The sequence below is a fragment of the Typopeltis vanoorti genome, chromosome 25 (assembly GCF_054136105.1).
Source record: "Typopeltis vanoorti isolate ZY-2024b chromosome 25, IOZ_Tvanoo_1.0, whole genome shotgun sequence".
In the NCBI taxonomy this organism is placed as follows: domain Eukaryota; kingdom Metazoa; phylum Arthropoda; class Arachnida; order Uropygi; family Thelyphonidae; genus Typopeltis; species Typopeltis vanoorti.
The window spans coordinates 12,104,404-12,120,182 of NC_143573.1; the positions used below are offsets into that span (position 1 = coordinate 12,104,404).

The 15,779-nt window shown below is 35.3% G+C and overlaps 1 protein-coding gene across 1 annotated transcript in view; it reads right to left on the minus strand.

Annotated features, from left to right (window-relative positions):
* Positions 1 to 15,779, minus strand: part of LOC150092543 (uncharacterized) — a 113,475-nt gene that overhangs the window by 64,824 nt on the left and 32,872 nt on the right. Inside the window, exons 5-6 of the mRNA XM_090414651.1 lie at positions 12,146 to 12,257; positions 310 to 482 (exon numbers count right to left, since the gene is read on the minus strand). Of these exons, the coding sequence (XP_090270777.1) occupies positions 310 to 482; positions 12,146 to 12,257 (285 nt within the window). The remainder of the gene's footprint in view (positions 1 to 309; positions 483 to 12,145; positions 12,258 to 15,779) is intronic.

A 15,779-nucleotide genomic window follows, 5' to 3' on the forward strand; every position in this document is an offset into this window, starting at 1 on the left:
TTCCTTAATTAACCTAAATTCCTTCCATGGCATGGTTATAGGTTGCTATTCAGTTTGTTTTATCTACCAACTTCAGTAAATACAACTCTTGTATTTACTGAATATATAGAAATAGAGAACAAAAACAATCAGGTTATGATAATGAAATTTGTTATTCTGTCTCTACAGCACTGTAATATTCACAAAATCTATATCAAGAAAAGTATTTATCTGTAGTTAAAAAAATTGAAATAAGGCAGTAAGTGATACTATTTTACCTTCCAAAGTGGCAATTACAAGTTGCCATCAATATTTATAACATGAACTTACTTGCTGGTGAAGCTAAAGTTGGAGAAAATGGAATGCTACTGGTCACAGCATCACCTAAGGTATTCCGATCTTTTTCAGCACATTTTAGTAATATATACATCATAGCTTGTTTATCTTTCCTAATTTTCTGCTGAAGATTGTTGAAATGGGAATGCTGCTGCTCTTTATAAATTCTGTTTAAAATGGCAGTATTTATAAAGTGTCTATTAACTTTATATATGCAAATAAAATATTTTTAAAATAACATAAGAGAAATATTGTTCATCAACTGTTAAACAATTTTCTGCCTGAAGTAGGTATTTAAATAAATATGCATCAGCACATAAAACTTATCCAGGTATTTATTCAATTTCATATAAATGTATCCAACAGTTTATTCAAGTACCACTTTTGGAAGTTTTTTTTTTTTTTCCCACTTTTATAAATACTTTTATCTCAATTTTAATGAAAAAATAAAAAATTATTCATTTTGGGATAATTTGTAATATTTATGATGTGAATGGTATTAGCATTCTAATGTCATATAATTCATTGGCCACTATGCTGCAGGAAAAATAAAGTATTTCTGTATTTTCAGAAGCAGCTGCATGTGTGTGAATACAGAATCTGACCAGCATCATTTGTTATGATGAATGTCACATACTGAGAAAATATAAGTGGCTTATGAATGAAGAGAAGATAAAAGACCAGAAATGAGAGGATGAAAGGTGTGAATGCAAGCAAAAACATAACTCTAGGAAACCAACAAAATACTAAAACATATGAATATACGACTACGAGAGTGAAACCAAATGAGAGAAGAGAATGGATGACGAAGATCTGTGAAGCAGTACAGGAGAGGTAAAGAAATAGCAAGATTTTTAAGTTTAGTATAAAATAAAATGTAAGTTAAAGGAAAGGAAGTCTTAGGAAATCACATGTAAGGGATGGAACAATAAGTTTAGTTGAAGAAATCCGGCTTGTTTTGACTAAAGGGAGTTAACAGGTGAGGCATTATGTGAAAAAATGGTATGACAGCAAATGACCTGATGACTTGGGTTTAAGATTATTTGGTGCAAACAAAATACATAGCTAAGTTTTTATATGTAAATATGCAAAAGAGAATGACTGCAAAATATATATGCAAATTATCTAAATGAGCACAGGGAAACTAATATGGAAGATCTTATCTATTAGAATGCAGACTAGAAAGAGAAAATAATATGGGAAGAAGGAAAGAGAATTTCTTGTGACTGATGAATAAACGACCTATGACAACATGCGATGGAGCAGACAAGATTTATGAGTGTTGAATCTGGTATGACTTACTGTACCAAATATGAAACAAAGTACTGATAATTCTCAATGAAACCCAACAGGTACAATGCTATGCTAAAAGAAATTCACTATAAGAAACTATCACATTATAATAAACAATACTACCTGTGGTCCCTGCAAGTCTGTTATAGTGAGTCAACTGTAATAGCATCAGAATATAATACCACAAGTAATGGCTGGCTGAAGTAGTACCATGCCTTCAAAGGTTAGAGAATAACAAAAATATAGAAGAAATTTTGAGAGAAATGTCATGAGCATCAAAGTACACTGCAGTACAAAAATGTACAGACAGCAAGACCTGAGAGATGAGGCATGGAAAAGAATAAATAAAATTATGAAATGAAATTAGCTGGAATCTAGAAAAATTCTTAGGATTCTTTTACTATGTGGAATGTAAAAAGAAAATGTGCAACTGATTGAGGAATTAGGACACCACTAATTAGAAATAACTTTAAATTGAGTTATTTAACTAAAATTTTGATATTTATAAGAAAGGCTATAAGAGCAACATATGTACACTAAGTTTATTATTACTGCATAGGATTTTCCACAAAGTTTGAAGACTCATCACAGAAGACCCAAACTATTCACAGAATATATATCATACCTTTCCTTGAATACATTCACAAAACACTCAATTAACTGGCAACTCATTCACTACTCTCCAAGCAAAAAAATTGGTATTCCCATCCATATGGGAATACCAAGTGCTGAAAAAATTCCTCTGCATCCATCTTCTAAAACTTTTTTCTATGACATTCACTCTTTTTCGCCTATAAACCAACTTCTACAACCCAAGATCTTTGAATCCTTTATCTTTGAAGAGAACACTCCATAGACCAGTCACCATCTTATCACTTGCTTCTGGATCCTCTTCACCACCATCTCATCTCCAAGGAAGCCAGGTGACCAGACCTGTGCACAGCAAATCAGATGTGGATTAGGATTACAGTGATGTAGAACTAATAGATTATTAACAGAGACAGGGAACTAAAAAAAAGAATGATGATTCAAGTTTCAATTCAAGTTCAAGGATTTTAGAAATAGTGCTTTTGGTTTCAGTCCACGCAGTTAGCCGAGTGGCTACGTGCTTCGCAACCAAATGCCTGGGAAAGGAGTGTCCTGGGTTCGATTCCTGTTGCTGATGTGAGAAGCTTAGGATCTTTCTCAGACACAGCTAAGTTAGCCGGTCTTGAGTGTGGACTGCAGGCTTTTCTCCCCAGTTTATCTGTGGTTTTTCCTCCCCCATGCAGGCAAACCGGCCTTGAGAACATAATGCTTCTACAGACATAGGACACACCAGGAGGCATAGGGACAACCATCTTATCCTCGTATAACGGTTGCAGTTATAAGGAATAGAAACCCTCGACACTGTAAAGATAAAAGAGGGAAAGATTAAGAAAAAAAGAAAGATTTTGATTTCAATTTCAGTTTTATCATGTTTTCCTGATTCATTTTTTTTTTTTTAATTAATTTCAGTTTAAACTTGTTCTATGAATATGGAGTTTGACTGTGAAGGGATGTTGGATGGTAAATGCATGTGTTTCAATAGGTTTCTCCAAATGTGCAAGCAGTACTTGATGGATGGGCAGATTTATGATTTGTACAGGATTAATAGCTGTGTGTGTGGGGGGGAAGGGATAAAGTAATGCCTTGAATGACACAGGAATCCTAATTTTTGCATTTCAAGGAGGCAATGTGCTTATGCCAAGACAGTCTTGATGTCAAGGTAATCCCAAGAAGAGAAATCTCGTCTTCCCTAGAGATTTGGGTGGTTGTCAAAAGTAAGACTGAGATAACGTTTTTTTTTTTTATTTTTTTATGGGAAATAAGGCAAAACTATTTTGCAGATATTGAAATTAACAAGTACAGAATCATTTGGCATCCCAGCATTAGTTGCATAATTAGAAGATAGGGAACTGTCTACTATTACATGCAATGTGTGTGTGTCCAGTGAGAAAACTGGCAATCCAGTTGCAGAGGTCATGGGGCATCCGGAATGATGGAAGCTTACTTAATAGGTCCTTGTGCCAGACCAAGTCAAACCCTTGGAAATATCTAGATAATACTATAGAATAGCATTGGCAGAATCCATACTGGCAGTCATAGTTGAGTTTCAACTATGACTGCCAGTATGCCAGTATTTCAACTATGACTTTCAAAATAGCATCAAGGCTGGCTATTGATATTTTCTTCATTACTTTAACAGAGAATGGATGTGAGAGAAACTGGGCGATAGTCTGATGGCAAGGATCTATCACACTTCTTGGGAAAAGGACTATGGTAGGAAGACTTTAATCAATGATCATGACAGGAAGCAGACAGAGGCAAAAGAAACAGATGCAGAATGAGCGTTTTGCAAAGGTGTATCATCCAGGCTTTTACATTTGTTGATCTGACAGATATGCATATCAAAACTGAGGTAGATGAACAGGAAGTATTTAGCATATTGCCAAACATCAATGTGAATAGAGCAGTGGGATAGGATGGCAATGTCAGCCCATGTAATACATGAATGCACAAGAGAACTGACATTGCCTCTGATTATTATTAGTTGCATGGGCACTTCCATGGAGTACTAAGACTAATCATGGAGACCCCACCTATCAACACAATATCTATTGTACCTCTCCTCTTCCAGGGATGACCTCTTATTCTGCCCCTCTAACCAAGTGCTGAAATATTTCCTCTATGTTAATCTTATAAAATCCTTGAAGTAACTTAAATGGTTCTATCATATCTCTTCCTCCCATTTTCACCTATCAGCTAATTTGCAACCCATAAACCCTAAATCTATCCTCATATAGAACAAGAACATTCCATAGACCACTCACCATCTTGGTTACTTGCCCTGGATCCCCTCCACAACTTCTTCATTCCCAAGAAACCCACATGACCAGACCTGAGCACAGTAATCCAGATGTGGTCATATCAAGATTTTACAGAGAGGAATGACAACTCCCTCATCCCTACTTGTTGAATAACCAAGTAATCCTGTGAGCTACCCTGGCAACTTTAGCAATATGCCCTCTAAACTTAAACTCTCTATTTACAACTACTACTACCCCCAAATCCCTGGCTTCATCAATTTTCAGGAGTAAAGTTCCCTCAATGTGTACACAGCTGGTAATCTTTGTATACTAAAATGCATTACATTATACTTTTCCACATTAAATTGACATCCATTATGTTTTGCCCTTGGCATCACCCTTTTAAATCATCCTGCAAACTCTCTACATCACTTGATTAACTATTGCCCTACTCAATTTTGCACCAATAGCAAACAACTGAATATCTCTCTTCCAATTATTTCCTATATCATTTATATACAAATTAAACAGCAGTGGTCCAAGCACATTTACTTGGGGCACACCATTAGTCACCTGCCTTCTTCTGGATTTTGCCCATCCATATACTACTTTTTGGTATCTGTCCATCTACCACCCTTTTATCTATATCACCAGCTTCATATCCATTTGTTGCAGTTTGCATACCAGAGTTTTATGTAGTATCCTGTGAAATGCCTTTTCAAAATCCAGTAGTATTTTCGCATAGCCATTTCCTTTACCAACTGAGCTGTCACACTATTACAAAAAGATTAGTGAGGCATGACCGACCCTTCATAAAGCCATGCTGCACATCTAGAGTATCATATTCTTATCCACCCATTCCTGAATTCTGTTTTTGACCAACTTTTACCACCACCACTCCTGAGATACAGATTGGTCTATAATTGCTAACAGAGACTTAGATCCTCCTTTATGCAAGGGAATTACTTTGCCATTCTTCCACTCTCTTGGGACTTTGTCAGAGCTGAGACTTAAATGAAACAGTCAAGTCAGAGGCATCACCAGTTCTCCCTGGACATTCTCTTAAAATGAAAAACAATATCACACAGCTGTATTTGTATTCAGATTCTACAATATTCTAAGTACCTCATCAACCTCTGTTCTTGCCTCAGTCCCTGTCACCTCTGGCCTAACAATATCTTCATGTGGATAATATACCCTTGCAAAGAGGACATTCAGTAGCTAAAAATTGCATCTGCCTCTGTCATCTCTCTATCATCTGCACTTAAAATAATCCTTCCATAGGAGGATTATTTTAAGTAGGAGGAAAATTGTAGGTAGGAGGAAGAATGGTCTCATTCTTCCTCCTATGTGCCACATAACGAAAAACATCTTGGATATCTTTCAGCCTGCTAAGCTAATTTCTTCTCATGATCTATTTTTACCTTCCTTACTATGTTGGTCACCTTTCTTGCCTGATCCTTGTATTATTCATGAGTTAGCTGGTCACCTTTCTCCCTGTATACCCTTCACAACATTCTTTTTTTTGCAACTCATGCTTAATGACAGTACTACTCATCCAGCTCCTCTGATGAAATTATTCAATCTAAGTCTCAGCGGTGGCAAAAGATGGTTTCATTACAGAAAGGTCATAACAAGACAAAATAGCAACCTACAGACCAATTAATATTCAGGAGTGGTTGTCAAAATACAGGAAAAGTTGGCGAAAGGTAAAATACAACACTGGGTGGATAGGGATATAATACTACATAGTTGGCACCACAATTCTGTAAAAGGTAGGTCCTGTATTAATAATTTATTCACATTTCATAATAAAGAGACAGTGAAATTGAATAAAGGAAATGACTACACCATTATACTGCTCGATTTTGCAAAGGCTTTTGACAGAATACCACATGAAAAACTATTACAAAACTTGGAACGAATGGGAATGGATATAAAGCTAGTAGCAAGGATAGGGGTAGCTGACAGACAGACACTAGAGTAGTATATGGTGGAATGGAATCCAGGAAAATGAGAGTGACTAATGGAGTACCTCACTAGTTTTTAATTTGTATATCAATGATATAGAAAAAGATTTAAGGGGGAGATATTCAGCTGTTTTCTGATGATGCAAAATTGGGAAAGGCAATGGTTGATAAAGATGATATACATACCCTGCAGGATTTAAATAAATTGGAATTGCAGGCAAAGGATAATGACTGTCATTTCAATGTTGCAAAATGTAAGATTAATGCACTCCAGGTTGAAAAAGATCACATACTGTATATCGCATTGATGGTACTGGATGATGCCAGGGAATTAGAGCTAATGGTCAATAGAGAGAGTTGAAGTTTAAAGGCATACTGCAAAAGTTGACAAAATATCTCAAAGGATTTCTTCATCATCAAATTCCTGCCATGTACTCTCAAGGGGTGTACAGGATATGATAGTACTACATGAAAAATTTATATCATTACTAACTTCCTATCTACAATTTTCCTCCAAATCAGTCTGTTACTTGTTGACACTCCAACATTATCAGATATTTTATTTCTATTGTTTAAGGCACTTTGTACTATATCAATCCACCTATATCTTCCTATGGGTCGTTTTCCTGCCAACCTGGCAGAGAACATTTGTTTTGCTAATCTTTCCTCGCCCATTCTGTTTAAGTGACCATACCACCTGAGATTAGCTCTGCTAACGCATACCTGGATGCTGACAATGTCAAGTTCTTTTCTAATATCCTCGTTTTTAATATGATATTGCCATTGATGCCATCTGTCCATGCCTAATCTTTCTTAGGACTCTCATATCTGCAGTCTCTAGTCTTTGGTCAAGTGTTTTACTTCTGACCCAGCTCTCAGATCCATATGTTAAAACTGGTTTGAACACTGTCTTGTATACAGTTAATTTAGTGTTCTGACTAATTTCTCTCTTATTCCATATGAATTTATTCAACTGACTTCCGACCATACCAGCTTTGTTGATTCTGTTGTCTATTTCCATATTTAATTTACCATCTTCACTAAAAATCATGCATAAGTAGCTGAAATGTTTTACTTGTTCCACAGGTTCATCGTTCACAACATAGTTGATATTTTCAACAATTCTACCTATTTTCATTGTCTTTTTAATGCTGACCTTCATACCATATCTATTACAACAGTTATTCAATATAGTCAGGGAATCTCACAAACTTGTAGCGAATTTATTTAGAAGTATAACATCGTCCGCATAAAGCAAAGAGTTGACATTAACATCTCCAATTCTCATATATCAGGTTTAATACCACTTTCCTTCATAATGTGATCCATATAGATAATGAATAACAAAGGGGATAATGTACATCCTTGTCTCACACCAGATTTAACATTAAACAATCTTCCTGTACTTCCTTCAATTCTAACTGCTGACTTACAACTCAAATAAAGACTAAGTATTGCTTGATATAATGCCCCATTGACACCATATAACTGTAGCGTATTGAATAGCTTCTCTCTTGGCACCTTGTCATATGCCTTTTCCAGATCAACAAACTTAAATACAGATATTTGTTATATTCCCATGCTTTCTCAACTATTTGTCGTAAAGTGAAGATCTGATCCTAACAGCCTCTATTTGGCCTGAATCCAGCTTCTTCACTAAGCTTTTCTTCCACAATTCTTCTCAACCGTTTCTCAAGTATACTGGTATAAATCTTGCCCGTAACACTCAGTAGGGAAAGACCTCTGTAATTCTCACATTCAGTTTTATTTCCTTTTTTATATATGGGTACTATTTGAGCTCTACTCCAATCATCGGAAATTCGTCCCTCTGTCCAGGCTTTCTGAACTATGCAGTGCAGCCACTGTACGGCATTTCTGGTCGAATATCATCTACTCCTGCTGCCTTTCCACATTTCAAGCCTTTGATCACTTTTTCTACTTCAAGTATGGATATGTATTCCTGACTGTATGCCTGTTGAGTGTTTTTTACCACTGTACTATCACTGCTTGTTTCATTTAGCAATTTTTCGAAGTAATTACTCCATTCTTCAAGGATATCTTTTTCTTCCGTTTTCATGTCACCTTTATCACCATCTCTAACTCCTTTTACAGCACTTTTTCCTCGATTTCTAAGTTTCTTCAACAACCACCAGAATATATTACCACCTTCTTGATATTTATTTTCTATATTCTTGCCAAAGTCCTCCCATGACTTTTGTTTAGCTAGTTTTACACACTGTTTAGCTTTCTTACATTTGTCTCTGTATTCTTGAAGAGCACAAGCTGACTTATTTGCCAGGAAATTTTGATATGCTTTCTTCTTTTCCTTCACTGCCTCTTTAACTTCCTGTGTCCACAATGGAGTTCTGATTTTTCTATCCTTGCACACAACCTTACCACATGTCTCCCTGGCTGAATCAACCAGTGTTTTCTTCAGGGCTTTCCACTGAATCTCCAAGGTCTGGTTCTTGCTCTCAAACTCTTTCATTTTTTCTTTAATAATATTTGTGTATATTAGTCTACAGTTCACATCAGAGAGCTACTCAACTTTTATTCTCTTTAAAAAAACTTTCTTAAATATTCTTCTTTTCAATATGACATCCGATTTTATCCTGCTCAAGACTAAATGGTGATCACTTCCAATTTCAAATTCTCTGTATACACTCTGGTGTCGTGCACCAGTGAGAAAACATTACTATCATCAATCAATATCATCAATAGTCGATGAGACTTTTCTTATTCCTTGCCTCTTTTCTCCATGTGAATTTGTGCACATTTTTATGTTGGAAAATTGTGTTAATAATAACCAGTCCATGTCCTGAGCAGAAATCCAACAGGCATTTGCCATTATTATTAGCTTTGCTCTTTTCTCCAAATTTTCCCAAAATATTTTTATATGTCTGACAATTATTTCCCACTCTGCTATTTAGATCCCCAACAAGGACCAACTTTTCCTTTTTCATTGTGTGAGATGCTTTCTCTAAATTCTCAAAAAATTTCTCCACTTCTACCTTAGTAGAAACTTCTTTGGGACCATTGGCACAAATAAGTCTCATTGTCCAGTTCTCCATTCTGATATTTTCCCACATCACTCTACTTGGGACTGCCTGACATTCAAGAAGATTAGCCTCGTATTTTGTGTTGAATACTATGGCTACTCCTTCTTTTCCTTGATTTTCATTTCCTAAATATAACATTTTTGTATTTATTGCTGAGAAAGATCTTACCAGTTTGTCTTTTTTGTTTCAGTCACTCCTATTATGTCGATCTGATACTTATCTAATTCCTCAGCTAGCTCCATTTCTTTGCTATTCAGGCATCTTATGTTGATAGTATCGATCTTTAACTCTGGTGATGTTGAGTTGGGGTGTGCTTTCAGATTTGTTCCAGTAGCTGACTTTTCGCTGTTCGCCCTGGTTCCCTGGTGAAAACAACAAGGGGGGGGGGGGGGCTTGTTAAACCGGGCGACACCCCAGCCAGCATGAAATTTTGTCATGCTGTACCATCATTTTTATTTTGATTTAACCAATAAGAATACAATTTGGTTGGCTAAATCCCAAATTGCCAGCCCATCCTCATTCGTTCAGCATCCAGGTAGATACCTAACAGGGTGCACCACGTGAGGATTGGACATTAGGTCAGAAGCCCTGGTCAGTTCTCTGCATTCCTTTAAAGGCTATGTGGAGGTCTCCTCTCAGTTATACAGCTTTGACCCTTAAGCACCCCAAATTTCTTAGATGTTGAAAACTATGCTAACCAGGAAACATTGGAAATTAGAGGACTATAATTTGGTCACATTTTGATCACTGCACACAGATTTGGTGTGGGATTCTTGAGGATCAGTAGGTGGCAGTGAGGATTCAGAGATGAGTGACCAAGCTGGTGACAAGTCTGTGAAATGCTCCCTATGAGGATAAGTTGATGTGTGGGATACAAAGTTTAGTTGATAGGTAAAAGTGAGGAGACATTACAGAAACTTATAAGATATTAAAATGGCATTTTATACAAAGGAAATTTTTCAATATACAACAAATAGTCAGAGAACTGTAAAAATTGTGCAAGAGTGTGGTTATTAACGGTTTGCAGGCTGGATTTTTTTTGCATGGAGAGTACTGAATGAGTGGAATAGATTGCCACAATTAGCTGTGAATGCTTTGACAGTGAATGAGTTTAAGGAAGGAGATGTTTTGGGTGTATAAATGTTAGTATGAGTCTCCAGACCCCATGGAGATAAGGGATACTGTATAATAATAATCCAATTTGTTATTAGCTCAAACTGTTCCATAATAAATTCCTCAAATAATAATGTACATTATGTTCCATTAAAAGGTTCTTTTCCCAAAGCATTGCTCTCATACCCTCCTCTCCCCACTCCAATAAGCAGCTTATTATACTGAGTTACAGTTTTTCCTTACTCAAAGATGCTCTTGTATTTCTCCATTTATAATTATCTCATGAGCCTGACTGTTTACTTCATTATTATAGAGGGATGAATAAATGCCATTAACTACCAACATCATGTTTAATATGGTCTCAGGATTATGACTGTCACATCATTCCCAATTCTTTATTGTGTTCAACATAATATCTTTGTAAGAACCTCCTCTTCCTGAGAGCATCTATCTGATTCATTTCCCAGCTGTTTTAGTTTCAAATTTTGATTTGTTAAAATAATTTTTTTCTTGAGTTATAACCTGTCAAAATTTTATTTTAATGATCCAGAAGAGAAGGCTTATTCACTTCAGCTTATCAGAAAATAACAAAACCACATGATAACATTAAACAAGACAAGTAGTCAAATATGTCTCTGAAATCAACTTGATGTGAAAAGCATATAAGACTGACAAAACATACCTACATTATAAAACCAATGGCTAAGATACAACTAGTTATTTACAACAATAACCTAAATGACACATGATCATTAAATGACATGAATGGATGTTACACAGAAGGCAGGTGGATGCCATGCTACCAGAATGAAACTAGATCTGCCAATATCAGTAGCATTCTGAGAGACATACTTTATTACTATCTCTTGTATTTAACTTCACAGAAGTGCCTGTTTCAACTAAGCTTACTTTTGCAAAATAAGAAACAAAGCATGTGATGAAGAGGACATTAATTCTCACCATCACATGGTTTGTTTCTTGACTCAGAAAACAATAAGAGCTTGTTTTTGGAGTCAATATGAAACAATAAATCCCACACGCTTAACTCATCGTATGTCATTTGATACCAAATGGATAGTCCCATAAGAAGGTAAGGGCATTTAGACAGAAAACCTATTTCTTTTTCAACATTTCTTAAAAGATAATTAGAAGGCTCTTTCTGGTTATCCAGCCTTGATATTTTTAACTAATCAACAATGACATAAAAACATACAATTATAAATTAAAGATACCAAGAAATTATATACTTGGTTTAATCCTTTATCCAAGTGTAAGCAAACAAAGTTTGCGCCTGAAGTATTTTCAGGACTGGAGAAACTCATAAGGAAGCTAAGACTTCACATCGCTTGCCTTAGTATCCCATAATGCAAAGCATATCTTCCTTCCAGACATGCATAATGCTATGCATTATGGGAAGGATCACTACCCAGACCAGTTTCAACCTTTATTGAGGTCTCTTCAGTGGGAGCCAGACCCAGAGGTGATACTAAGGCTGAAGTAATGCAGAAGTCATATTTTCACATATGAGTTGCCAAAAGGTGTCAATGTATTATTAAGAATTATTTACCGAATTCTCTCTTCCATAGCCTGCTGTTCCTCTTTTAAGTAATTAGAAACTTGGTGTTGTATAGCTGTCATTTCTGTTTCTACAGAAATGTTTTTAATACAAAATTCAACACCTGAAATGAGAAAAACATAAGCTCTTCAATTTCATTTAAAGCTGAATGAAAAATAAATTAATATATTAAAACGTGAAGAAATGTTGCTTCTACTTGTTATTTGCATTTCAAAATAAGCACCAAAGTTCAGAATAAATAAATAAATAACCTCATCTTTCATTAACATATTAGACACAATAACCTGTAGCCAACTACCTGACTTTTTATAAGCCTTATTTTATAAGGTAATCCTAGTTTCATAGTGTGCTATATTTCTATGTTGTTTATAAAAAGATTGTTTTACAGAGGAAATGCATGAAATTTTTGGATGAAAAACACTGCCACACCTGTATGAGTGAAAACTAACTTTTAGTTGAAAAGTGTAGTCAACCATTCTGCTTTCATACTAAAATACACTGGTGTCCAAAACGTAAGGACAAACACTATTTCTGAAGATTACAACTACAAATTTATACAAATCAGTTTCTGGCAATTTGTATAATTGATGATTTTGAGTAGAAAGTGGACAGACATTCAAATTTTCAAATCATGAACAAAAGAGTGACGTGGTAGCACTCAACAGGATAAAAGGCAAAAGGATACACTAAGTGCAGCCATTTGCCTTTGAAGGATGTTTTTGTGAAGGAATAAAATTGCAAACTTGGAGGGCTTGTAATGTCTCAAAGATATCATCTAGATAATTTCACGTGGGGAAGAATTATTGGAAAGCCTGAAGAAAGGTGCAGAATTATGATATTGCCAGAGAGTTTGGAATCTCACATAGCATTGTATCCATAAAAATTGGACATGACACTAATGGGCTAATGTACTCTTTACAGATGAGCCGTTTTAATCTTTCTTCCGATCTAGACAACACTTGATCTGGCATGAAAGTGGTATTGCTTATTGTGAGAATGTTCTTAAAAAGGGACAGATATGATAGTGCTGGGATCATGGTGTGGGGAGGCAATATTCTTAATGGATGCACTAAGCTGCAAGTGTGGGAAAAATGGGCTATGACTGGTGACCAATATTGTGAAGTTCTTCAATGTCATATTTGATTGTTCTGTGGTGCGCTAGGTGAAGAATTCATTTTTATGGATTCTTCACCTAGAGCATTTTTATGGATTCTTCACCTAGAGCATTTTTATGGATTCTTCACCTTATACATGAGCAGTGGAGATACTTCTGGAGACCAAGGATGTTAATCGAATCAAGTGGCCAGCACTCTCCCCCAGATCTCAACCCATAGAACACGTTTGGGATGTAATAGGGGGACTCAGCGCTGCTCAAAATTCTCCTAAACAAGGCCATATCGTTGCTCTGAAAGAGCAAAAGTGGGTCAGTTTGCCTCAAGAACACCTGAATTACTTGGTGCTAAGCATGATGAGACATTGTGAGAGCTGCATTGCAGTTCGAGGTGGACATATACCATAAAATATCTCTCCAAATAGTTTTCTGTAAGCACTGTACATTAATTCCTCAACTACATCCTTAAGAAATTTTTAACTTTTGCCAAAAAAGTATTGTAATTTAATTTGTATGAAATTTATGACACATTTTTTGTGTAATATAATTTATTAATATGCTGGCAATGAATTTATGTCCACATTGGCTGTAGTCTTGAAAATTTTTTTGTAGTTCGTCCTTATCTTTGGACACCAGTTTAGAATGTTTAGCAAACCATGTTGTCTTCTATCCCTATCAATGCACTATTAAGATGTGACAAACAGACAAATTATATTCTTGTTTTATCTATATTTTACTGTAGTATACATAAATAAAAGTTTACTGCCCTGCATCATGGTTACTTTCCTGCCCATCTTCAACCTTCACCGAGGTGTTATCAGTGGGAAATTAAATGCATGTAGATATAATGCATAAGCTAACTCAGATATATTTTTTCTCTATAAGTAAGATAATGGATAATCAAATTTTTATTATACCCTGAATTGGATTTTTAATCCATATTAGATATAATAAACCATGGAAACTTATCAATGAAGATCAAGACCATTTCAGTTATAAGCAATGTAACTGAAGGTAATTTCACATTACCAAGCCTGATTTTTTTTTTTTTTTTTTTTTTTTTCAGTGAAAAGCCCACTCAATAACCAAAATAACTTGAAAAAAAGGGAAAGGGAAGGATGGAAGGAAAAAGTAAAGAGGAATTATGATTAAGTAGCATTTGAGAATGAGTAATCAAATTCTAAGTTATACATGAAAGAAATTAAAAATCAAGAATAATAATACCACAAAATAAATATTCCAAAGCATGTAAGGTTCAAAATACACAACAATAAATTAGATAAAATAAGAACATAATTTGTCTGTTTGTCACATCTTAATAGTACACTGATAGGGATAGAAGGCGACATGGTTTGCTAAACATTCTACACTGGTGTCCAAAGATAAGGATGAACTACATTTTTACTTGTATATGAAAAAATTTTCATGACTATAGTCCGACCACATAAGCGAGAGCTGTTGTTGGCAGACTGCCAAGAAGAGTCAATTCATGTTGAAGGGGGAGAAAGAAATAAGACGATGTACGAATTGGTCACCAACACGCGAAATCACGTGCTTCATATGTAAAATTTTCCAACTGTTATACAAGCAAAATAGTTACCATGTTCATTATGTTGAATTTTTTCTTAACAATTATTCATAAGACTATTACACTTTTTTTTATATAATCTTTGTCAAGTAGCTTTATTTTATCCTCCTACATGTTTCGCCAATCCTTTTCTATTAGCATCCTCAGGGAATACAAACTAGTAAGCTAAAATGAAGGTTACAGACTAGGTTATAACTGATGGTTCTAATTCATACAAAAAATTGGTATTGTACGTGACAATGTGCGTGTCTCGTTAACGTGATTTATTCGTTATGGCTCATGACGTAATTGTTATGAAAGTTCATTTCTTTGATGTTTAATGATCTGATAAAAGTTTTCCAAATTTCTGGTAAAATTAGACCTTGATTCTTGTTTAGGTTTTCAGTTTTACGGGCGACTGTCACTGCTTCTTTAAAGGTTCTTGAATGGTAGTTATCTTCTATGTATGGCATAAGGTGCTTATCCCACTCAATGTGATGGTTAGTAGAGGCAAAGTGGCATGAAAGGCCTGAAATGTCTTGTCTGTTATTTCTGACATATCCTATGTGTTCTTTCTTTCTCGTTTCAAAGCTTCTAGAGGTCTGACCTACGTAACTAATACCACATGAGCAAGGTATATTATATACTCCAGAGTACTTGTAGAATGGGTGAGGATCTTTCGGTGATCTTAAAAATTTCCGAATAGTGTTGATTGGTTTGAATGACACTCTGATCTTATGTGGTTTTAAAAGGTTAGCTAATTTTTTGGAAAGGTTGCTGACAAAAGGAATCGTAATTGTACTGATGTATTGGACGTCATCACGTTGTTGATGTGGTATATCAGTAAAGAGAATCTTGTTATAGAGTCTTTTTTGGGTAACCATTTAAAGAAAGTTCTCTGGATATTGTGGTTAATTCTGTTAGTAGGTCATCCTTGTCTGTCGTAT